This window comes from Polypterus senegalus, chromosome 2 (assembly GCF_016835505.1).
Source record: "Polypterus senegalus isolate Bchr_013 chromosome 2, ASM1683550v1, whole genome shotgun sequence".
Lineage (NCBI taxonomy): Eukaryota > Metazoa > Chordata > Cladistia > Polypteriformes > Polypteridae > Polypterus > Polypterus senegalus.
In genome coordinates, this window is record NC_053155.1 from 89,892,223 (window position 1) to 89,919,132 (window position 26,910).

At 36.0% G+C, this 26,910-nt stretch overlaps 1 protein-coding gene across 5 annotated transcripts in view; it reads right to left on the reverse strand.

Annotated features, from left to right (window-relative positions):
- The window catches only part of fat3a (FAT atypical cadherin 3a), a 534,981-nt gene that overhangs the window by 450,037 nt on the left and 58,034 nt on the right, over positions 1-26,910 (reverse strand). For all 5 annotated transcript variants that reach the window (XM_039744151.1, XM_039744150.1, XM_039744149.1 and 2 more), the window contains exon 2: positions 21,371-24,679. In XM_039744151.1, coding sequence (XP_039600085.1) covers positions 21,371-24,662 — 3,292 coding nt within the window. In that variant the 5' untranslated portion in view covers positions 24,663-24,679. The remainder of the gene's footprint in view (positions 1-21,370; positions 24,680-26,910) is intronic.

The window sequence follows — 26,910 nt, forward strand, 5'->3', positions numbered from 1 at the left end:
TCAGTAGTATATAGGGATTTATAGTAGTCTCTAAAAGTGTACATTATATTTTTGTGTTCGATGATTTTATCTCCATTCGTGTTAGTAATTACCGAGATTGCGCTATGCATCTTGCTTGTGAATTTGTTGCGCTAAAAGCTTATTAGCTTTCTCCATGTTCATAATAATGATGTCTGGATTTGTAAATTAGTTGTTCGGTTTCTTTAGTTGTCAAGAGGTTTAATTCTGAATGTAGAGCCTGCCTCCTCTTATGTAGAGTCTCGCTTGGTAGTCTGGCATGTTCTTCATCTATTTTAGTAATTTCGCTTTTATCTCTGCTACTTTCTTCGCTTCGGATTTATTTCTGTGGGAAAGATATGAGATAATCTGTCCTCTTAAGAAGGCCTTAAGAGTTTCCCAGAGTATTCCTGCAGAGATCTCAGGGGATGTATTTGTCTCTAGAAAGAATTCAATTTGTTTGGATATAAATTCAGTACAATTCTCGTCAGCTAATAGAAGCGGATTGAGACGCCATCTGCGGGGTGAGTGTATGGGGCTTAGTAATTTCAGCTCCAAGATCATCGGAGCATGGTCTGAAATAACAATAGCATCGTATTTACAAGATTTAATCTTAGGCAAGAAGTTATTATCTATAAAGAAGTAATCAATCCTTGAGTAGCAATGATGTACTGGTGAGTAGAAAGAATATGTTCTTGAATTTGGGTTTAAAAACCTCCAGGGATCTGATAAGTTGTGATCAGTTATAAACTTTGTAATTATCTTTGCGGTGTTAGTTGCGTTCCCCTGTGGAGGAAGTCTTATCTAAAAGTGGATTTAGAACACAATTAAAGTCCCCAGCCATTATAAGTTTATGAGTGTTCAGATTGGGAATGGATGCAAATAAATTTTGTATAAATTCCTTATCATCAACATTAGGTGCATAAACATTTATCAAAATCATTTTACAGTTAGATAAGTCTCCCATGACCATCACATATCTCCCTTCAGGATCCAATACTACATCTGATGCTACAAATGGTACTGTTCTATGTATGAGAATTCCCACCCCTCTAGTTTTCTTTGTAAAACTAGAATGGAACATTTGGCCAATCCAGTCTTTTGCAGCCGGAACTGATCCTTACTTAGTAAGTGGGTTTCCTGTAAAAATACTATTTTAGCATTTAGACCTGTTAGGTGAGAAAGTACTTTCTTTCTCTTTAATTCGTGATTCAGGCCTTTAACATTCCAGCTTACGAAGTTAACTGTCCCATCATGGAGACACTGATTCTGAGTTTTTGGTGTCATATTATAGTCTTAACTGGAAGTGAAATAGTTTAGGTCTTAATTTCCTATTCCCCCAAGAGTTGTTGCCATGCAGCTTATTATTACGTTGATAGTTATAATTATAAAGATTGAGATGATAGATTAGATATAGATCAAGCCTGCTCTCTTTCTCTTCCCCTTAACCCCCACCCTCCCTTTTTGCCTCCCCAGGTGAGGCTAAAACCCACTTCATGCAGTCCCAGTCCTCTGACATACCCAGAGACAGAGCACGCCCAAAGCACATCAAGCCCCCATGCAGTGGCGCTTTAAGGTTAAAAGATAGAGATATCTGTTACCAATATAGTCTTTAAAAGAGGAAAAAAAAAAAAAAAAGAATTTTGCACTTAATATATATATATATATATATATATACATACATACATATACACATATATATATATACATACATACATACATATAATCTTCATCAATTTTAGTGCATTAAGATGATATCCCCAGATAATAAACCCAGGTGATGGTGTTAAAGATGTGTCCAAAACAAGCATAACAAGTCTTAATGCAGTAATAGCAATAACAGCAAACCAAGGGTATGATATTGAACAGTCTCATTTAGGGTACACATGAAATAATTAGAAAAGAAAAAAAAAGAGGAGGAAAACGTAATTAAGCACAATAAAACATAAACATTTAGCCCTAGTAATACTAAGTAATGATAAGTAATAAGTAAGTAATAATAATATAAGAATATGAGAATATATGCTGATAAAAACCCGTATTTTAAAACAAATAGATCAGACAGTAGATTATTAATCCTAGCTTTATCATTTACCGCCATGACTCACAATTATGTATCAGAATAGTCCCGGATCAGCTTTCTTAACTCATTTTCTGCCTCCTCCTTGCTAGCGAAAACATAGAAATGACCCTGCCATTCCACTTTCAGTTTTGCCGGATACAGGAGGCCGATTTGACATTGGCTTGCCGTAGCAGCTGTTTAATATTATAGAAGGCGGCGCTTGATAGCTGTTGCTGGAGAGAAGTCAGGGAAGACGCGAATGTGGCAATCTTCATATATAATATCTTCCTTTTTTCCTGAGGAGTTCCATCACCTCTAACTTAAATGATAATCGCTCAAAACGGACTATAAAAGATCTTGGTCGGGTCTGACGGTGTTTGATCAGCGACGCGTAAGCCGCTGCTATCTCAGATTCTGCTTTAAAGTCGCCCCGATTATTTTAGAAAAAGTTCAGTTGCGAATTTCACGGGTTTAAACTTTCTCGATTCTCCGCAGCCTTCAATTCTGACATTATACCTTCTATTCCCATCTTCTAAAGCAGCCAGTCTGTCTCCAAGTTTTTCTCCGAGTTTTTACATTCAACTGACATTTACTGCTCTTTCCTCGGCACTGGCAGCTAGATGTTCGGCTATTTCGATCCGATTCGTGAATGTCTCACTAAGATGCTCCAATCGATCAGCAAGCGTGCTCAGTTTACGAGTTTTTCTCAATGCGCTCTTCAATTTTACCCAGCACCTGTCGAAGTTCAAGTTGTACCTCTTGCGAGCCTTTCATTTGCCTGTTGGATTTCCTGTCGCAGACATTCATTGGCCTGTTTCATCTCCTGTTTTAATTCCTGTTTCAGTCTCTCAAGTGCCTTTGCCGTTGCTTTCTCATTAGCCTTCTCGCTTTTCTTTATATCTTGCCTGAGCTCAGCGAGCAACACTTTCAGTTCAGATAGCTCAAATGTGCCTTCTTGTACCGTAGATGAAGCAGCAGACTCTGCTGAAGCGGTGTCCCGCTGCTCCAGTCCCGCGTGATTGCGTAACTGAAGCCGCGGACCTCCCGCCTTTTCCAGTTTCAGGTAATCCTCTCCAATCGGCGAGCTATCCACATCTGCACTCACGATCGCACCTTCGCTCCCCTTTTCGCTCTCAGCGGCGGCGATGTAGCGGACCGTGGTCCCGAGGAGTCTGTACTTTCGCCCATCTGATCCAGGTCTGTCTCTGAGAGGCCGTATCTCGAACTAGGGCTTGCTGATCGCAGCTTGGATGTAGCTTTCGTCTTGATTCTTTCGACCCCCTTCTTGTTGGCCATGTTTATATGTGTTTACATATACTGTAGCGGTCCCTCTCGGGTTGAATAAATACAGGATATCTCTGAATAATAAGCAAATAATATGAAAAATAGCACCACTGCTAGCGGAGCTCCACTTCAGACGTCCATCTCTCGCATCGGACGAGATCAGTTTTTAATATGTTTTATATTTTTTAGTTTATGTATCTCTCTTTAGATTATTATGTAGGTCATATTACACAATGAACTACCAAACATAACTATTTTTGTTACTTTTTCTTTTAATATTTGGTACACTGTATTAATCCAAGGGGAAATTGTCTTTTTGCATGTCTAAAAATACACATATACTTTTTCCATGCATGGTGCTTCATAGTGTACACAATATTCATCTATGACTGTGTGGCCAGACACAGAAATGCTGTTGATAGGACCAGGAGTTTAAAATTTGTTGAGTGTCATTATCATTGATAGCCTTAGATTAGCACAACACATCTCAGTTATCATTAAGTGGGAATGCTAATTGGTTTACTACACCTAATATCAAAGAAAAACAATTTGTTTCCATTTATACTTATCAGCTTTTGTAGGTGCACAGTGGAGTCTCATCTTGTTGCTTTTCTCATATCACATTACAGTACCTGTTCAGATCAGAACTACAAAGCATTCCAGGGCGGAGTGGTGGCTCTGAGGCTAAGGATCTGCACTGGTATCCCAAAGGTTGCACGTTCAAATCTCTGTCACTGCCAAAAGAGATCCCACTCTGCTGGGCCCTTGAGCAAGGCCCTAAACCTTCAATTGCTCCAGGGGTGCTGTAGAATGGCTGACCCTGCACTCTGACCCCAAGGGGTATGTGAAAACGAACACATTCTTAATACAAGAAATTGTATAAGGCAAAAAAAAAAAAGATAATGATGAGGGCAGGACATGCTTAACACACACTGCCTTAGAAAGTCAAAATGTATTATTAAAGCCCTCAACCATAATGAACAGTCAATTTTCTCCATCTGTTCTGTGAAATGCTAAAGCACCATTAGTACTCAAACAACTAGATTTAGCCCCCTCAGTGCATAATTCTGCCCAACAGGAACTCATGAACATCATACTTGTACTGAAAACTACATGAGCAGTCCTGGTGTGTTTTTGCTTTTCATTATATGAAATACTGTACATAGTCCTTTGTCAAATGTAGTGGTTGGTGTTTTATGTATTGTCTGCTATTTGTATTAAACTGTTGCCTATAAGAGACATGAAAGTATTATGTGCATATAAAAAAAAAATTAAACTTCAAAAATCTGCCCAACTATTTGATTATGCACATGTACTTTTTGCCTGCCTTGATATTTTCCTAGCACATTCCAGAGACATGAAAGTTAGGTTGAATAGGTACTTTAAATCTGCCCAAGAGTGTAATCATATAAATGAGTAGTATTTGTGTGAGTTTATCAACTATCTCCTCACTCCACATCTGGTTCTTGACCTGCACTGAGTGACATCAGGATAAGTAATGGTCTCCAATATCAGAATAAATAAAATAACTGCATTGGATGTATCAAAGACGATATTTTAGTGTCATGAATGAATGTTAGAAGGAAGATATTTTCTTTGTTATTATTTTTTGTTATTATTATACAGTATTTGCTCTGAAAATTGTCATGCAATGAAGACCAAAATTCAAGATGCTAAAATTCATAATATCCATCTATTATTACACCTGCTTAATCCAGTTACGGGGCATCGAGACAATGCCAGGACACACTGGTACACATACATACATGGGGCCCATTTACCATCACCCATTAACCTAACACAGTAATCTTTGAAATGTTGAAGAAAAAAAAACAGAGAACACAATGGACTACTCATACAGAAACAGGGAGAACTCTAAACAGATTGCAACTGAACTGGGGTTCAAACCAAGGACTCTGAAGATACGAAGCAGTAACTTTAATGACTACAATAGAAAAATAACATAAAATTGATAAATATTGTCTTATTTGAAGGTAAGTTTTATTGTAAAATATTAAGTACTTTACAGTTTGATATTTTAATTTGTAACTTGCTAAATTGGGAAAGTGGAAAAACATGAGTAATGTGGAAAGATTATTGATGTTCTTGAAAAGTCTGTTAAACATTGAGAAACTAAATTAGGACATAATTTTAAAACTGTTTTATTAATGGAGTATCTGTTACTAAAGGGAGCATAGAGTATACTTATGCAACTACAGAATTCTTCATTTTTAAGCAACTAATACTACTGGTAAAACAAATTGGATTGGAAATTTCAAAATGTCTAAGAGGTAACAGGAAAGTTCAAAATTAGTTGCAGAAATATACTCACACTTGTTAGAAAGTATCTAGTAGGCCCGAGGAACAACACCATAGAAGAACTGGTAAATTATGTGACAAGATGTCTTAATTGTACAGCTCTTGCTATAGAAATTTGGCATTCACCTTGGATTGTCTAGAAGGTTCTCTGAATTTGATCCTATAATTTACTTTATTCATTCTGTTTTTTTACAGTATTTACTATTGACCCATGTCAATTGTCAACTGCATCTTTACTAATACTGTGCTCAAATGGCCTTGTTGTCTCTAGGGTTCAGTCATCTCATCTTCAGTAATGACTCCCTTGTGTTTCCTGAGGATGATGATCCCTGCATTTGCACATACAAGTGACATGGGTGACGGTGCACTTCTGACATTATTATCCAAAGGCAAATCACCAAAATAGTCTGTGGCTCTTGGGACATGCAGTTGCTTTTGCTGCTTGACCGATTAACCATAAATAAGGGAGATCCTGTTATCCATCCTACAACCTTATACTGCACAACTTTACACATTTTTAATCAAAAATGCCTACCTGTATATGTCTGTCATTTTCTGAGGACAGTACCAATTTAGGGGAAATATATTTAAGACTGAAGTTAGGAAGCACTTCTTCATACAAAGGTAGTAGAAGAAAAACTTACTATTGGTTTATGTGGCAGATGGTGAAACCTTGTCTACTTTACAAAAGTATCAAGTGAGGCACTGAGTCATCTTAACTAACCAAATGAGATGGATAGACTAAACAGTTTCCTCTCATTTATGAATCTTCTTACGTCAACACTCTTTTTAATAAGGTGTCCCAGGACTGAACATGGAATCTGAGGGATGCGAGTCTGTAGTGTAACTTCCATGTCATCATCCTTCCAGTTTAAAATAAATAATACGATTTGTTTCTCACCTCACTATTTTTAGCTTAACTTAATAACATTAGTAAAGCATAAGAAACGCTTTGCCACTGCTTGACTTGCTGTCGTCTAGGGTTGCAAAACTACTTACTTGATGTAATGTGCTTTTACAAAATTGAAGCCAGAAGGAGTGTGTGTTTCACAGGCAGTAATCAAGTTTAAGCTTCAATTACACTGTATACTTATGAACCTATTCAAACTAAAAAATTGTAGGAGCCAAAACAAACCTTTCCTGTCCAGACACACATAAAAAACCTCCATAGGGAGCATTATTTAAGAAACATTACTTACATTAATGATAAAATATTACAAATGTCTATATTATTAGTAGAGCAGTTGAGATTTTGGATAGCCAGACAGTTCCAATTTCAAGAATGTGTCTGGGGTGCAGGTGAGTACAGTTAATGGGTGCCTAAATGTCAGCAGCATTTCTGCTCCTGGGTGGTTAGAAAGCATCTGGTTTATGTGAAGTAAAAAAATCGGCAAACTTTGGTATCATTTGTCCATGTACAGAAACTGCAAATTTAAAAAACAGGGGACTGACGGGATTATTCCATCAATGAATGTTTTATCTGCAATACAAGCCATGAAAATACAAAGCAATACAGATACCTGTCAAATCTATTTTCAAATTTTAAAAAGGTGTGGCAAAATGTTCACAGATCAACTGATAAAGTTTAAAATGCCATTTAGTTTATTCTTTCTATTTACTGAAGACAATCTGGGAGGACTAGCAGAGATTTACAGTATAGCAATAGAAAAGTAACTGTTCAGGTCCTAATCCAGGTAGTGCCAGTTTAGAATTTGCATGTTTTGGCATTGTGCCGGTTTTCCTCCCACATACCAAAAATCAAAAATGGTATCTGTTAAAGTAATTGTTGGGGCGTATATGAGTCTCGCCTGCAATGAACCTATGTACCGTGATTTAGTTTGGATCCCTTCTTGTAACTGATGTTGCCACATGGGTGGTGGCCCTAGTGCTGTGCATATACCCACATGGATTCATATTTGGTTAAATAATTAATGGACATATGGAGCAGAAAAGCAGAAAAGAGCACCGCCATACAATGTGTATATGCATTAATAAACTTACCTTTGTTAAATGCTATAATACGTGTATACATAACTTTTGATTAAAATGTAATACATGCCATACTAAAAGAAGATCCAGCTATTAAATCATGTTGATGTTTGACACATAATTTATTTTCATGACCTTCACTTGTCCACAAACCAATTTAAAGCCATGGCCCTCAATGTCCACCTATTCAAGACCTCTCCTTTGCTTGCTCAGTTCAATTTCACCTTTCCAAACTATCCTGTTGTATTCAATTAGGTAAAGAACATTTGTTGTCAAGTCCTTGGCATGAACACTAAAGACATTGAAAAATGACCAGAGCTTTGAAAGTTTTTTTTCTTTCCAAATTCTCCTGCTGGGCAAACTCTGCCTATCAAACAACAACTTGAAAAAGATTAAGAGTTCGATAAACTAGTCAACTCATCTTAACAAAATAGAACAAAGAGATTCAGCCAGTAGGTAAACTGCCAGCATAATCTGAAGATGGCAGTCGGGTTGTATTTGACAATTAATCACCGTTTAAAATGTAGAAGACAAGGGTTCTAGGATTTCTATTCAGCTTCTTACACTCTCAACAACTTGCTCTGCTTTTTGGTTCTAAAAACTGATTGCAGTCAGTGAACTATAAAACCCACAGAGTAAAAAGATGATGTATGTTATCAATGGCCATGGAATCACCAAGACATCCTACAATTGCTGAGAATTAATTTCTGGTATTAGAAATTGAGGATCATGACTTCATTAAAAATGGATGAATATGAAACTCCATATGACCACTTGATCCTGAGATTGAACCATCCAATGCCAACTATATTATAAACTATTGGGAAGAGTGTATGAAGCAATTCATGCCAGTTACTTGGAAATGATAAACAGTTCTCTTATAAGGACTGTGAAAGACATAAGCATTTGTTCACTTTTATGTTTTTGTACAGTTTCCCTCCTCTTTTCTGAACTTTCTTTTGAAATTAAAAGTTTGTTGTATGGCGCCTGCGCAGGCTAGAAAGTCTTTTGTTTTTTTTCTGCCAAACTAAGGCCTGGGTTAAGTAGGTTGAACCCCATTTTGAATTAAAATTAACTCCAACTTAGTAGTGAAATATCAATCTGGATTTTTGGAGAGCCGGTCTTATGACAACACATTTGTTCAGTTTTTCCCACAGATACCCCAATATCCCCTTACACCTACTATTACTTAGGTTAAGTGGCAGCTCTGGGAGAGGACTGGTATACCTTTCAAGGTTTATCATGCTTTATGTCCAAAGATGCCAGGATAGCAGATTTAATGGAACAGACATTTGTGGCAAATATGATGCACCTAAGATATTTCCGGATAGCAAATTGTGACCAGAAACATGAAAGTTTGTCTTGTCACTTTCCAAGGATTAAAGACATTGGAAACCTTTGTTGTTCAGTAAGTCTATTGAAAACGGCCCAGTACCCTACCCAAACATTTTTACAGCAAGTATTTGAAAAACTTGATACAATCTAGATTGCCAACCTTTCTGCTCTACACCCTCAAGTGCTGAAGACTAAGATTAAGGTGAGTCTTCAAGATTAATGTTTTGAAATGGCATAGAACTAGGCTTAAACCATTCTAGGGTTAGTTTTTAAAAACTTTGATGTAATCTGAAATGAAGGCTATTAGGCTCAAAGTCTTCATATGCAAAACACATACATCCAAGAGAGTTTTTGAGAATGTTGTATGATATACATTGCAATGATTTATGGGGATAGTTCTAATTATTTATTTATTGTGTCCTGTTATTTTGGATTACATTATCATCTTTACCACCATTTTCAAAACATGATTGCCGACATATTGTGTTGTGTTTTCATGAGCACTGCCATTTTGTTTAAAGTTTCCATAAGTGGCCCTGGAGCATGAACATCCACAGTTTGGATTCAAGAATTGTTAACAACTCCAAAACCTTCTTTGTTTGCTATTCTCCTTTTTGAGTATGGCTTTTGATTCTTAGCCAACATTATTTTGAATATCACTTTTGGCTCATATTTTTGGTTTTGGTATCATAATTATTTTGCCCTCCTTTCTACAACCCTCCCTAATCCTTTAAAACCACTCCATTTGCCAGAATCCTTAGCCTTTTCATCTCCCTGTCCATTTGCCCTTTATTCTTTTAAAGACAAGCCTTTATCTTCCAAAAGGCACAATATACACATGCAGAGTCTGACCTTTCTCAAAGCAGAGGTCCTCTAGCACAGGGTGAAACAATCCTTTGCAATTTCTCCATCCCTAATTTAATGTTTTAACAGCTCTTTGTTCGATTAAAAGTGAGCTAGGTGTCTATGGAGTTTAAGCTGAACGGTAATTGTCTTGGAAGCTTTAAAGACAACTGAATGACTTATGCTTTTTCTGTAAATGCACAACTAACAAGACATGTGTATTACCGAGCCTCCTCAGTGTAAAGCTGTCACAAGTTGCTAGGCTGAACAGTAGTGAAGTGAAGAAAGCACCGGACTGCGTGACTTTACACAGATTAATGAATGTTTTCTATTATTCCTCTTATTCATCTATTTTTAATTATATTTAAGACTCTTGCAACCAGTAACTTTCTTCATATTCACTTATGTAAATTAAAAAACATCACAAGTACAAGAAGTGACCTCTATATATTTTTAATAAAGTAAATAATTCAGTAATAGCATAGCTATAAAGGTGCCCTATAATGTTAACAGCACAACTCCTTGCAGGCAAGGATTAATATTGTTTAGGCACATGCTTACTTTTGTATTAGTGAAAAATGTGAGAAATAATATTTTAACTGACCGGGAGATTAAAGTACATTCTCACTGTGCATACCATCTGTGGGGTTTATAGTAGTCCTTATATATAAGGGAATCATTTGGCTGAGTCCTCCATCAACACTTCCCATGCAGGGAGCAAGAAAAGCATGGCAGTGAGGTGTCATTCTTTCAGACCCACTTAAAAGGCAGAATTTTTCTTTCTGAGCAAGCTCAAATACAAGTTTAAAATACCTAGCAAATAAAAAGAGCTATAGTAAGAAACTATTATGATATTATAAGTATTGATTGATAAAACACAATCTACTTGAATATTATAAACAAATTTAGACTGGTTACTTAGTTAAAGCCAACAAGTTCCTGACATTACTCCATATGGAACAGGAGCAAGCTTTTGCTGTATTTTCTTTTCTGCCCACAAGTCCATCAGCCTAGTATAGTATTTTGTTTGTGAAGCATGAAGCAGAAACCAAAGGTATAAAAATCACCATAGTAACGAAGGAAAATGAACATGCTTATTTGTGAAATCTTAAATAAATGTATTAAATTATAAGCTAAAAATAAACGTAATAAAAATATAAAGGGTATATAATCAGTATGAGTAAAACTGCATGAATTTCTAGGATACATGAACCCCAAGAGTAACAGGATGCAATGTGGTTTAATTAGAAGTTAATTTAAATAAATCATACTTTTTTCTCATGCAGTTATCAGTAAATCTACATACTTTAGGAAACCATTCTCCCCCTCCTCCATTGCTTTAGAGGTATATTAAAAATGAATTAATGTATCAGAAAATAGAAAACATTGCAAAGTCTCTATGTGTGTATTATTACTTACTAGTCTGGGGGTTCCTAATATCTTAAATTACAGTACAAGAAGACAAAAGTTATGTCTAAATTTGCCTAGACATAAAAATAGCAGCACAAATCCCCAAATGCTATGTTAATTAAGGCCAGATAAATCTTAAAATGAATACCACCAGTCATTTTATAATAAGACTCATACCTGTATAATTCCCTAGACTAAGAATGTGCATAATTAGAATATATCACCAATGACCTCTATTAAAATATCTACTTTAGTTAGCCAGCAAATTTGTTTCTTTTCTTCTGGCGTTTTTTTTTTTTGGGATGAAATTAAGATTTCAGCTTTGACAAGCTCCTAAAAAATCTGACAGTGTTATGTGAGCTCCCATAATTTGAAGACCACCACACATTTAAGCCACAGTGGACTTTATTTCAAGTACATTTAATAAGTGAGCCCACCAGTAATGTTATTTTAAGCATGCAGTCTCATAAAGCTTTACCTATTTAGGACCATCACAAGAGAGAACAACCATAAATCATTTTTAAAATAAAAAGAAATAAAAAAACACTCATTCATGAGGTATTTTCCACCTAGAGATTTGGCAAAGTTTAATGTTAATTAAACACTCTAAATATCCTTGTAAAGGGGAAGGTGGGTTCTGAAAATTGGATGAATGGATTATAAATTTCAATGGGGTGAGTAACAGGCAAAGAAGGACACCTTTGCTGTAAGATTTTGGAGAAGAGCCCAAAGTTTTCAAACAATGAAATTGACATTATAAACATACATTTACAGTAAGCATCAGCATAAGGTATTGTCCAATAAAATGAAAGACAACACCATCAAAAATTACTCAATAATTCTAATACCAGTTAAATCTCAATCAATGAGTGATGGTATTAAGTTTAAATAAGAGAAAGAGGCAATGAATGTACATAAAAGTTAACTGGCAGCATAAAAGTATCAGTAAGAGAGCGATAAAAATGTCAGTTCTAAGGAACTGAACTGCTAGAGTAGATATAAAATACGAGCAAGAAAAGGTAATCTTATATAGTATTGACACAAATGTAAACCAATAAAGATGCCCTGACAGAAACAGATATTAAATGTATACATGAGCTTAATAAGACCTTTGTGATACCAAAAGAAACTATTTTTTAGATTTATGTCACACTGGCAATTAAAAAAATTACCTTGCCAGTGCAATGGCTACTAGTTTCTGGAAACCATTTTTGTTAACACTGCCTACATGCTGCAAGGAGAATCAAACGTTAACCCCTGTGAAGTTTGTGTATAGGCAATCCGCACACAGAGGGGCAAGGTTTGGGGTTCCCCTTCAACAATTTTTGGCAAAAAGGGGCATGGCAGGCAGTGAGAGACTTTTGACTCAATCTAATTGTTTGCCAGCAAAAAGAAACTTGGCAAGCTTGTAAGGAAACAGAACATGTAAGTGAAGCTAGTGGAGAAGGATTGGCTACTCATTTTTATCAATTTGCTGTGAGAAGAGCAATCATTTGCAGTAACTGAACCACACTATTTAGAAGCCATTACTTAGCTGGTGATGACTGCAAAGACAAGACAAGCAAAGGCATTACATCTGGGCTATTTTTCAGATTTCTTTTTACAATTCAATGTGGACACCTTTGATTGATTAGCTTGTGAAAGTTTATTAACAACAGTATTTTTGTTTAAAATGGGTGGTTCTTTAAGAAAGAAGAAGACAGTAAAACTGCTATTTCTATAAAATATTGAACTGACATCTCATCAAGTATGGAGAAGCATTTCAGACAAAATTAAATAGAAACATGAATACACAAATAAATAAAAGTACTCTGAAACATAACAATAAAGAAAGAAAAAGCATGAATTGTGAACATAAATAAAAAAATGTGTAACAGAATGTTTTTGTCACCTATTTATTTATTCAATTTTGACCATAATATTCCTTCAAATACAACATGAAATATGGCTTGAATATAAAACCCACTTTTACTCATGAAAGCTAAGAGGGCTGTGTTTTAATTGGTGAATCGTCAGTGCACCAGACTTAAACCTTTGGCCATCAAATGTCACATTTACAGCACACACATTTTGGATGCAGGGAGTTGCGCAGTAGTAATGCTGCTGCCTTGCAGTAAGGAGACCAAGTTGCACATCCCAGGTCCTCCTTGTATGAAGTCTGCATGTTCTCCCTATGTCTGTCTGGGGTTCCTCCATGTGTTCTGGTTTTCTCCCACAGTCCAAAAACATGCAGGTTAGGTGAACAAGTGACATTAAATTGACCTTTGTGTGTATGTGTGTGTTTGGACTGGCATACTGTCTAGGGTTTGTTCATGTCTTGCTCCCAGGGCTATCTGGAATTAGCTCCAGGAACCCTGGAAAAAAAATTAAGCAGGATAGTAACTGACATGACATGGCTTCAGATACATGCTTCTAATGATGAATTCAGTGTTTAAAGTATTAAAGTAGTCACTTCACACAGTAATTACAGAGCATGCACATGATCCACAGGATTCCAAAGTCACGCAACACACATCCATCCACTCAACGCAATAAAAGCACTCACTACAGCCTGCTTCTCTGAGCTTTGAAGTGAAAGTGACAGTTTTATATTCATGCTGTATTGCATGTTGCATTTGGAGGAATATTGTGGACAAATTTAAATAAATAAATAAACAACTAAAACATATTCTGTATACATTTATTTATTTACACTCATATTTCAAGCATTATTCTTTATTTATTGACACATTTTACAGTGCTTTTATTTATTTGCATATTTATGTATTTATTTTTGTCTAATATATTCCTCTACAAACTAGAGCTGGTTCATTCTTAACAATGTCTGGCTCCTTTCAATGAACCAATCTTTTTAAATTAATTGAATGTAAAAAAATATATATACAGGTATATTTTCATTTGATCACTCTTATTAGAGAATTCTGAAAAATGTTCTAAATTGCTTTTGTAGGAATTTGCAAATATTGATATGTAATAGTAGATAAGCCCACACTAACATTTGGATAATATTTTAAGTTCATTTATCTGTGTATAGTAAGAAATGGAAAGTACGAAAGGTATGGTGTCACAGTCACAGGCAATTATGGGAAATAATACATTAGTAAGCTTAGAAAAAAGTAGGCAGCGTAGTCTAGAAAATATGGGACCAGCTGCTAGATCTCAAAGTTGCTGTTTCAATCCAAGACTCTGACTCCTTAAGTGATCATGATCAAGTCATCTGCATCTACATGCAATGAAACAGGAATAAGCAGGCATCATGTTAGCTGGTTTCTGTTTCTTATCAATTAATATGAAGTCCTGGATTTTAACACATAGAATGGTGTGCATTGCAGAAAGGTGGTAAATGAATAAACTGTTGGATGTTTAAAGAACAGATCTAAAATGGAACTGTATAATTTACATGTTCAAGATGTGCTTTTTCAAGCTCAGTTAGGGTGATACAAGGCAATGGGTGCAAGATGAAGTCTGATACAGTTGTTAACAAGATGTAAAGTGCAATGTATACTCATAATTTATAATATGATTTTATACTGTGGAATGGAAATAAAGAATCAGAAATAATTCTTGGAACAAGAAGAAAACATCCAAACTCAACTTAATAAACTGAAACAAGGTTCCATCTCTGCTCTGCAAAGCTACCAAGTATTTGAGTTTTAGAGTTTTAGTATTAGAGTTTTAAATTCCACTCCTAGTCCACTGAGTAATGCTGAGCAACATAACTGGTCTGAACTCCCTTGCAAGAAGGAGTATATTTAGAAATTGGCTTTGGCTGTACATTTTAAAGCAATGGCAAAATAAGAATACAGAATGGCTAGAGTACTTAACAATGAAAACATACATAAGAATAGAAGAGGAAGCCAACGGGAAACCTATCAAAAATAAATAAACAAATAAATAAATAAAAGAAATTTGTTTACAGAGAGGACTGTCAGTATGAACAGCAAACTGTCCGTTAACTCTGTTTATGAGGACATATTACCAGACAGATCTGTTATAAGCAAATGGACTAAAATGCTATTTACAGACTTGCAAGACATTGGATATAAAATAGTGATTCACTGAAAGAATTGCCCAACAATAAATATTATTTGAGAAATATATTTTCTTAAAGATTATGTCTTTCTGTCAACAGCAAATAAAGTTTGGACATTTATTCACTAAACCACCAAAACATGTGTGTATTTCCAGTCTTAATAAAGGTGCATGTTGTGCTACTTAGTGTATTATCTGAAAAAGTCTTACCATAACATACTTTAAAAGAACAATAAAAGAATTGTGAAAAAACCAGACATTTTGGCAATGTGTCTTATGCTTTTCAACATGAAAAATTCACTCTGCTTGGTGGAAAGATTTGGAGCCAAATGTCTGGGTCAGCGGCAGAGTGACAGCACAACTGCACCCAGCTGTACATAATGAGCCATGGACAGTAATTTAATCTGACCTAACAGTGCTGCACCAACAAAGCATTCAAAATAAAAACCTCTGCACAGTCCAAGCATCCTGCTCTAACTTAAGTTCAGTCTCTGTCTGACCAGGGTACTGCAGCATGTGGTGGATCTAACTGGTTACACCTGTCATTGAGTAGCATTGAATTGTCGATGTAAAAAGTCACACCTGTGCAAACAACATGAAGCTTCCTTTTATAAGTAAAATGTAACGTTTTCTGTCCAAATGCTTAATATTAGCACAAAAAAATATCTGTAGCAAATGTCATTGCTGAAAATAGAATAGACTGTGATGCCTAAGTTTCAAATGAAAGAGGTGCCAACAATAGCATTTGTCTACTGTATATACAGTACCACTTACTGTTGTTTGTCACTCTGAAAAAGTGGCTCCAGATTAAAAGGATATAGATAATATAGCTGTTATTTGATCAAAATAGGGGAGGAATAGAAAAGAGATTCAACCTGAAATGCAAAAACAACTTCACTCAACACAGGGAACATCCTTTTTCTGTACTTCAATTTTACATAATTTGAATACAGTTACTAAAGGAATAATAACACTAAGGCAACTATTTACACCTTCTTCCTAGCATAAGGCTTGTGAAGTGCTCACTTAGAAATGCCTACTTAAAGGAACACCCTATACATGGGTTATGAAAAGAACACTTCAAATTACGACATGTCTTAAAACATCTCTAACACTGAGTATTGTGGGATGCAATGTAGTATGTAGTTTAGTGAACTGAGAAAAAGTGAGGGCTTGCCTGTTCTTGGTGACTGGCCTGTGTTACCTCCAGGTCAGAAGTCTTTTTTACACACTTCTGGCTAGTTGGTCACACATCATGTAAATGTACACACCAAATAACCACCAGAGTCCTCATATTGCTACTGTGCTTTTGTGGATCCCTAATGTTGGGATGTGGGGTAATAATTTATAGTTTTCATGCGAAATAAAGAATATGCACTTTACAAAGGAAAAATGGACTGAAATGAGAGATGTAGTTGTTAATCAAATCAAAGAGAATTAAAAAAAACTATTGTATACTATTAACCAAAAATAACACAGTTAAGAGTCTTTAATCAGAGAACTGAGCAGAAAAAATAAACTCAAGAAAAGTCTTAGATTATCTGCAATCTCAGATAGTGTCAAGACAGAAGGGTGACCTTCGTGACATTTAATTGACATTGGCAAAGCCGCATATAAATGATCAATTGCTAGCCAGTTTTATGATTTAGATAGGGAAAAATTATACAGTGCACTATAGGTCTTGCTTCTGTAAGGTCCTTGCAGGCAGGATGAGGTCCTCATAGGTCGGATGGGATGCGTTCAGATGTTGGTGGGGTTGGAAGTCCAAATGTTATCATATAAGATTACGTTTTCCTTGGAAGACATGAAGTGAGGCTGGGAGAGATGCAATACCATTCGCATATAATGAGACCTACTCCTGTATTTTGGTGCAGTAAATGCTATACAGTGATGAATAAATAAACAATATGGTTACTAGCAAACTGAATGAATAAATAAATAATGTGATTACAAGCCAATTGAATAAATAAACATGCATCTAACATCATACTTTCCTTATATGGTAACATTCAGACATCCAGCCTACTGTAGTTTACATGTGATCCTGCCCTATCTCTGTGTTCCATAGAGATGAAAAATTTGCCAGAAAAGTATGTCAGGAAAAGGTCAGTCATGGTGTTAAAATGAAGATGTTTGGCATTACTAATTTGATAAGACATTTAAGAGTGTGTCATGCAGCACAATATGCTGATTTTCAACAACTTGGACTATAAGGCAATATGACTGCAATACTACATCCAAAAGCATCCAACTTTTACATTATGGATGGGGTTAAACGTGTTCTAGTGCAAATTAGCTTGTAGATAAAGGGAGAAACTGACACTACTAGATATAACAAAAGCAGGACATTTCATCACAGACTATGAGTCATAAATATGGCATAAATGAGTCCACAATTCAATACATTAACAAGAAATAAAAGAAAAATGTTTTTCTGCTGGTTCGCCAATAGCTGTGAAGATGGTGTTTGGAGGACATCATCAAACAGCATTTGACCACAGCATTCAGAAACACAGACACAATGAGTATAACAGACAACTTGGCAAGCTCTTCCAAGTGTCTATGGTTCTCTGTGTAAAGAAAAACTTCCTAACATTTGTGTGCTTGAATACTTGATGAACTCATTTTTAAATAACTGTCTCAATCCACTGTACTAATTTCCTTCATAATTTTAAACACTGCAGTCATGTCTCCTTTTAATCTTCTTTTTCTCAAACTGAACAGGTTCAGCTGTTTTAATCTTTCCTCATAATTCATCTCCCTGGAATCAGCCTAGTTCTTGTTCTCTGGACTTTTTTTTAGAGTTGCTATGTCCTCATTGTAGCCTGGTGACCAAACCTATACACAGTACTCCATATCAGGCCTCACAAGTGTATTAAGCTATGCCACAATTGATACTGCATATAAAATCTTGTTTTGATTTTATGAGGAACTTTTGTGCATGTTGGTGGTGGTGGAGTGAAGGATGACTGTCAGTCAGTTATGTTATTGTGTGGAAAATAATTATTTTTAAGTATTTCTTATAGATATCTGTTTAAATGTTGAAGTAAATTGCAAGCATGAAAATTGTATTGATATGAATTAATTCTGCACAGCAGTACCAGTACGATATACCTACACTTTGGAAACTGCTTAATGACTAGCTTGGTGTAAAGTAAAAAAACTTTTAATTTTGTTGAGTTTAGGTTGACTTAATGAAGTCAGTTCAGGTAGTGGAGTCTTATTTAAGTAGTTTAATTTCATTTTCAGGTGCAGAGTACTGCATGAAAGGAGGATTGTCAAATGAATTTTAAGATGAAATCAGCAAAAACTACTATAAAAATGAATGAATTTCTAGTAACTTGCCACCAGTCTTTTAAAAATAACTTTAAAGTTCAGCTGTTAGTTAAGGAGTGTTCATAACTGTCAACATGTGTTACAATAACTGCTCAATAAACTAAATTATACCGCCCCTGTCTTCATGGTTACATTTTAACAGACCACATGACTCGAGGAATGGGCATGCACAGCACCAGCAATAGGCTTCAGTTCAGCCAAAATTTCATTTAAATAAATTAGTATTCTGGAGCAGCCCAGAGAAACACAATGAGTGCAGTTCGTAACAATACTTCTAGATCTGCCAAGCTATGGGAATAAAACCTTGTTTACTCTTAAACCAAGAAGATTACAAGACCTAACCCAGTTCTTCAAATTCCTCAAAGCAGTAAAGTGGATCTAGTAGAATTCTTCCAGGTGACTGTAAATCTCAAAATAAATTACATTTATGGAATTTATAGGGAAGTATATTGAAGATGGCTCTACTTCATACTGTCCTAGACAAACGTTTGAGTCATGCTGTAGCATCAGAGACTCTGACAACTTTTAATGTAGTATTTAGATAAAATATTAGGACATCTAAGCTATTAGCTAACTAAATAAACTTAATGGGCTGTATAGCATCCTCTCAGCTGTATAATAAAGTGGACTCATAAAGAGATCAAACTGTTATTTAGTGGGCACCTCTACTAGAAACACTTGTGAGACTTGTTTAAGTGGAGAACATTTTCATCGCACATTGGTACCCCCAGATTAGATAATGGAAATGATCATTCCTCGTAATCTAACATATACCATACTAGAATGTGCCACAGAAAACACTCGCTGGATCAGACCAGTCAGTAGGTCTGATTTGGCAATTGACTTGTGAACGTATTCACCATTCAGGCTATACAACTACTATTAAATTTAGCAAAATCATAAGCTGTGAAGTCAATCTTACAAAATCACATGGTACAGTCCATTATTTTAATTAATTGAAAAAAAATATTGTGTTTAGGACTTAACAAGTAAGAGGTTTTCAGTTGTATTAATCAAATATATCTAGTAAAGGCTGATCTTTCTTACAATGATCAATGGGTTAAAATTTGGACAAATCTTTACCAACAAGTACTAAATCAATTTAAAAAGCTGCATGTTTTAAATATACAGTATTAAATATACATTTGTATTATTTATTATATTATTTACATTTCTTTCTCACATTGTTTTTTTTACATATTTAGGAGATTCAAGCAACCACTTGGCAAAATATAGTTAAATCTCACCTAATGCCAAAATAGTTCCACAATATATGTAATTTTGAAAAGCAGTACATTCTTCAATATTATATATTTTATTATTCATATAGACAGTGTAAACAACTTGTTATACTATTACCTAAAGAGATAGAAAAAATGTGTGCAAGCATTATTACAGCAATGTTGCAGTTTAATTGTGGAAACACGTCTTTACGTCCTTGTTGACCTTCCCTGCAAAGGAAACTAATGAGGCCACCTGCAGACTGTATCTGCAGGGGTCCAAGTCACTCTGTCACAGCCATGTGAAGCAATTAATTAATTAACAAATAAGCAAGACAAAAAAACAAACACGGATGTACAATAATCTTATTATTTTAGATATCCACTATATATATATTATATTTCATTATCCTTAAATATAATTCCCATTTGATTGTTTGTAACCGATTTCTCACGGTGTAATGATAAAAAATGCAATTTTAATAAAACATTACATTTTTAACATGCTTCCAAGGTTTCTACATATATTCCTCTACTATAAATGATGTGCCCATTTGTTCACAAAAAATTGACAGGTGATTGTGGTTGCAACCCTATTACTTGTTAAAAGACAGGAACACTGCTGGAAGTGCTGCCAAACAATTATATAAATATGATCTTAATTAGAAATATTTTGAAAGTAGTCAAATGAATATTATTACATATTTACTTCCTTTGATAATTTTATTGTTACTGAAAAAATAAATGGAGATAAGAATTCAAAAGACATGGATACATGTCACAAATAAAAAGTGTCTATGTACTTGAAAAGAAGTTGCAGCTGAATGAATGAATGAACTCTTTGGATCACCTTTATCACTAATGATTCCTAAAGCAGCCTCTCTGGATTGGGAATTTAACCTTTTAAACCATACCCACAGAATACTTTACTCCCTATAATGAACACCTGTCAGTCTTTTTTTTTTTATACCCGCAAGAAACAAATATGTTTCACAAGGTTTTATAAAATCCTTTGGGTGTAGCACCTTTCTTTTTTCTGCTCTATTTACTTTTCATTTTTTAATTCACTCTCAAAACAAAAACAAATTTTATTTTAGGTAAACTCTAACACCTTTTATGGTTTACTAAAATAGGAGAAAAAATATAATGCATGTAAGGAAATGAGTGGCTGTTATGGTCTGTTTGTCCTCTAGTTTTGACCTCAGTGGAATATCTTTAATTCAAATCAATGAACCATCCCTGCACTGACCACCAAACCCAAATTAATAATTGACTTCAACATATATGGGTCAATTCCAGTTAAAATACTAAAGGGTAATTCATACCTCTTCAGTAAAGTTAATGATAACTTTAAAATTATTTTTGTATAAATCACACATATTCATCTATTGTAAAGCAGAAAATTAAAAACATAAACATAAAAATTGCACAATCCCAAGTTATTTAAAACACTACAAAATTGCTGAATTGCAACATTTTTATTTAATCACACAAGGTATTCTCCATCTGAACTGTTTAAGATTCGTTCAGCAAACTCACTTACCTGTCTCTTCATCAATAGTGAATCTTCCAAGTCCACTCCCATCCCGAATAGAATATTGGATTTCACCATCTCTTCCAATGTCATCATCCCTTGCAGTAACCTGAAGAACACTGGTACCAATCCGGGCATTTTCTTTCACTGATGCCATAAGTGCAAAATCCAAAAAGTAAGGAGCATAAAGGTTTTCATTAACATCCACCACTTCTACCTCCACAAATGACACAGAAAGTAGTGAAGTGGGCCGACCTTTGTCTTTTGCCCGCACTGTTAGATTATAAAATTGTTGTTTTTCATAATCCAGCTCTTTCCCAAGACGGATCACTCCACTGGCTTTGTCAATCTCAAACCTTCCATTGTAATCATTTGCTAAAGAAAATCTAACCTGGCCTCCAACGCCCAAGTCTGGATCTTGGGTTTCCAGCCAGGCTATGACTGTGCCAATAGGGAGATCTTCCAAGATCTTAGCACTGTAGCCATTTGGGATAAAAATGGGTGGACAGTCATTGACATCATCTAAGGAAATCTTCACACTAACCACCGAGTACCTTTGGTGGCCCTTCTCTGCTTTATCACGTGCCTCAACTTTAAGATGATAACTTTCTTTTAGCTCTCTGTCAAGCTGTCCTGCAACATAAATTATTCCAGTAGAGCTGTTAACTGCAAACGGTGTCATGCTAGTTATTATGCTGTAGGAAATTTTCCCATTTGGCCCCAGGTCCTTGTCAGTAGCCTCAACCTGAACAACTTCTGTTCCAAGTATTGTATTTTCAGGAAGAATAACAGAGTAGCTCTCCTGTACAAACTGGGGAGTGTTATCATTTGCATCTGCTATATTGACTGTTAATAGTCTCCAAGTTGCTTTCTGGGGTGAACCAAGATCATAAATGGTTATATTCAAAAGATATCGATCTACTCTTTCACGGTCCATTGGAATTAAGACACTCAATAAGCCAGACTCCATATTAATATCAAAACAGCTATCCTTATTTCCATCAGTGATTACAAACATTACCTGGCCATTGAAACCGGTATCACCATCCCAAGCTTTGATTTGATAAACACTGGCTCCAACTGGAAGATCTTCCTGGACTGAAATTTCGGATGGGAAGGACTTGTCAAACTGTGGTGTTTGCCTGTTGACTGAATACAGATCTATAAAAGCATCTTCAGTTTTCGGAGCAGTGTTAGCTTTAGCCTTCTTCATGAGTTTTTCGGCAAGTTTTTGGGCAACTCTTGTTTCCCTACAGCTAAAACTTTTTGAGGACACTTTGCCATGAACAATGGAAATGTTCACAAACATTGGGTCAGAAAAGTTCTCCCCATCAGTGGCTATAATTTTTAAATTAAAAACCCCATTTTTGACTTTGGCTGTGATCAGAGGCTTCATCAGCAACAGAACCCCAGAGTCAGGATTCAAGTCAAAGAAACCTTGCTCATTTCCAGAGAGGATTTTGTACTTGACAAGTTCCATTTCATCAATGTCTATTGCTGAAACTGTTGTTATCTGTCCACCAACAGGGAAATCCTGGGAGATAACCCCTTGGCAGGCAATTTTTTCAAATAGTGGCTTGTTATCATTAACATTTTCCAGGTGCACAGTGATATTAACTTCACTTTCACGTCTATAAGGTGACCCCCAGTCTGAAGCCCTGACCACAAATGTGAAACTCTCTGATGATGATTCAAAATCAAGCTCACTGTCAATGCTAATAGCACCCGTAAACTGATTAATTGCAAATGGCAGTGACTGAAGAGTGGCAATACTGTAGGTTATATATCCATTTTCCCCTCTATCACTGTCTGTGGCAGCAACAGTCAAAATATTTGTGCCAACAGCTATACTTTCATTCACAAAGGCTTCATATGATGGTTGCACAAACACAGGAGTATGGTTGTTGGCATCCTCCACTGTTATACTAACTTTGGTTTTCAATTGCGTTTCCAGTTCCATTACTTCTAACTCAAAGTGTTCCTTTGTCAAGATATCAAATTTTTGGGTGGTAGTGATTAGGCCAGTAACAGAGTTTATTGCAAAAGACTGAGAATCCTCACTAGGACTCAGTTGATATTCCACATCAGGGGGTTCAGGGGAAAGTTTGACTAGAGCCACAGTAACTCCAGGTGGTGAAACCTCACTTAGCTTCACTTTGTATTCCCTTTTTTCAAACTTAACTTCCACCGGTTTGGGTCTGTTAACAAATAAGTGTACAACCTTTACTGCTGAAAACTTCTGTGGGGCACCTTTGTCCTTAGCCTGAAGCGTTAAATTGTAGCCATAAGGAAAATGATCCCAGTCCACTGTTTTGGTTGCTTTTATTCTATATTCATTGCTCCCAGACACCTTGATCAAACGAAATTGATCCAAAGGGTCACCAGCCACAATCGATAGAGACTCTATTTCTCCATTTGCACCCTCATCCAGGTCTTCAACCATAACAATTGCAAAGGTAGGATCTATATCCAGAAGTGAGGGGGTGTGAGTGACAGTTCTTAAAGTGGGGGCATGCTCATTGATACGTTCAATGTGAATAAAGAGTTTGGCTGTGCTGCTCACTCCATTGTTCCCATAAAGCTTCATTCCACGGTCAACTGCCAGGATTTCCAGGTCATATCTGTTTTTCTCATCAGAGTTTAACCTGCCACTCAAAGAAATGATGCCACTGGTAGGGTGAACGGAAAAAGTGTCAACCTTTTCCTTGAAGAAATAATAAAACTCTCCATTGGATCCAATGTCAGCATCTGTTGCTGTCACTTGAGCAATACTAGTTCTTAGTGGGGTGCTCTCAGCTATCGTTACAGAGTACGTCGTGGGTGAGAACAAGGGTCGGAGGTCATTCATGTCTAAAACCTGTATATTCACTTTAGTCCATGCTTCCAAGTCTTCTCCTCGAACAGAGGCTTTTATATTGAGCAAATAATTATCCTGAATCTCACGGTTCAAAATGGCTGAATTTCCACCTTTAGTCCTAATTCTGAGAAAACAAAAGTCTCCCATTACAAATTCCTCTGCCTTAAAAAAGCCTTCTTCATCTCCTGAAATGATTCTGTACTTTATATCCCATGAGCGATGCACCATGGTAATTCCCATTTTAATTTTACTGTTGGCATAGGTCCGCGCAGCAGAGTTCTCATAGACAGTGGCATTGTAAAGTGGATGTGTGAAGTGAAAAGTGGGCAAGACAATGGAGTCCTGGAGGCCCTGGCACCAGCAGCACGCCAAACAGAGAAACAGGAGGGCAAGGCGGAGGAAAAGGGCCTGTGTGCCTGCCCTGTGGCCCATATTTAACGCCATCCCATCATTCTTCTATCCTGAAATAAAGCAGAAGGGGAAATTATGTCACCAGGGACAGCCAGCCAACAAAGAGAAAGTTCTGTCTCATAAAGATAAACTGCAGTATAGAAGCTGACCCCTCCACCAATAGAGTGACAGCCTCCTCATTATTCATTTGATCAATAGCATGGATCCGGCCTTCAAATTGTCAGGTTGCTAGGCAACAAACTTCAGAGTAAACACTTGTTCTTATTTGCATTATTTGGCTAAATAAGTGACCCAAAGAAACAAAAAAAAAAATCTATACAATAATACTCTTCCATGGGCCTGTCTAAAATGTTTCAATTTTTAGAAATGGAAGCCCCCTGAAATGCAAAGCACACATACAGTTTTCACTTTAAATGAAAAAGCTGTTTATGTTAATTACAGTGTGGTGTAACAGCTCAACATTTCATTTGTTACTTTCATTTTACTTTAAATTAAAATGCTAATGTGTAAACACGAAGAACATCAATTTGCAGTAAATGTCAAGTTACACAAATGATGGATATATAGTGGAGGTCAAGTACAAAGAGAGGTTACACTGCTATGAACAACTGGAGAAGTCTGAAAAATTCATGTCAAGCTATACTGGGCCAGCAAATTGACAAGATTCACCGTTCACAGCTTTGAGCGCATATGTAGTTTCCCTCAAAAATGCATGAAAAATGTGAGAGAAAAAAATTCAAAATAGTATGTGACCAAAATGATGTGCATCTCAATTGAACATGACATACATGGATATCTTTGCCTGCAATAAACCAGCATCATTTAAGAAATAAAGGCATCTTCACAACTTTGCATTTACTTGCATTATTTCCATAGGCAAATAATGTCACACCAGTAACTTCAGTTATATTCTATGCTCTGGTCTTACTGCTTATTCTTACTGATGAGGAATGCAATCCGTTTTTAAAAAAGCGACACGCTGTATGTTTTTTCACATGTAGATGTATTTAAACAAATCATTGTGAATATTAGCATTTTTTATGCAAGTAAATGCACAATACAAAAAACCCACCACTTGCCATTCCCCAACACTTGCCGCTTCCTGTTTTCTAATGGTGAAGCTGAGTACAGACATTCATGTAGCACAGTACAGAAATGTATCCAATATTGGCTCTGTCAAATCAACCCATTACTTTATCATTCTCCTTTATTTTCATTTGCACAGAATCAAAACATTTGTGCCTTTGTTGTCTATGCTGCACATACCACTCTTAAACCACCACACCATGTTTAATTTGTACAAACTGGACATCTCCCTTGCCTACAGCGTAACTGCTCTAGTTTTGCTCACAAAGGCAACATTCTTGACACTTCAACTGGTCATATTACTCTGAAGCACGGATCAGATTGTAATTCAAAAGGTGTGGTCTATTTGTTGTAAAATGTTTTAGAAAGTTAAGTCTGATATAATCAAGCACAAACTAAGTATCTGTAAATCTGATACAAAACATTTATCTGTCTCATCACTTTACAGAGGCTAATCATATTGTACTTCAGTTGAACTATTGTAGTTCAGCCGATCTTAGAGCCTGCTTTCCCACTTCCAAGAGGAGGTGATTATAATAAGCATTTCCTATGCCGCAAGTCATATTGGATATTCACATTTAACATGCAGAGTCACAAGGAACAAATTAACAGAATTTGGGTGTTTTTGATAACATTCACCATTTATCCTAATTTGGTCATTTTTACTTTTGTATTCACTCCCATCTGATGATTACAAAAGTGGCTCACAATTGCACTGTTACAAGGTCTATGGACGTGCAATAAATATTACAAGTTAATCTTTCTCCTTTAAAGTATTTACAATGAATTTCAATGAAACTGTGTTTTTATATGTTTGTTCTGTATATTCCTGTATATATGAAGGAGTTAATAAAGCTATTGAAATAATTATAATCTGCATTTCTTTTTCCATACAAACTGCTAAAAACCTACTTTTGCTTTCACCTGTATATGTATATATATATATCTCTCCTCCTCGAACCACCACCTTATCATGATGGAGAGGTTTGCTTGTCCCAGTGATCCTAGGAGCTCTGTTGTCCGGGGCTTTATGTCCCTGGTAGGGTCACCCAAGGCAAACTGGTCCTAGATGAGGGATGAGACAAAGAGTGGTTCAACCAAACCTTCTATGAAGAACAAAAACCTTGGACGACGTTTTCCCTTGCCCGGACGAGGGTCACCGGGCCCCCCCTCTGGAGTCAGGCCTGGCAGTGGG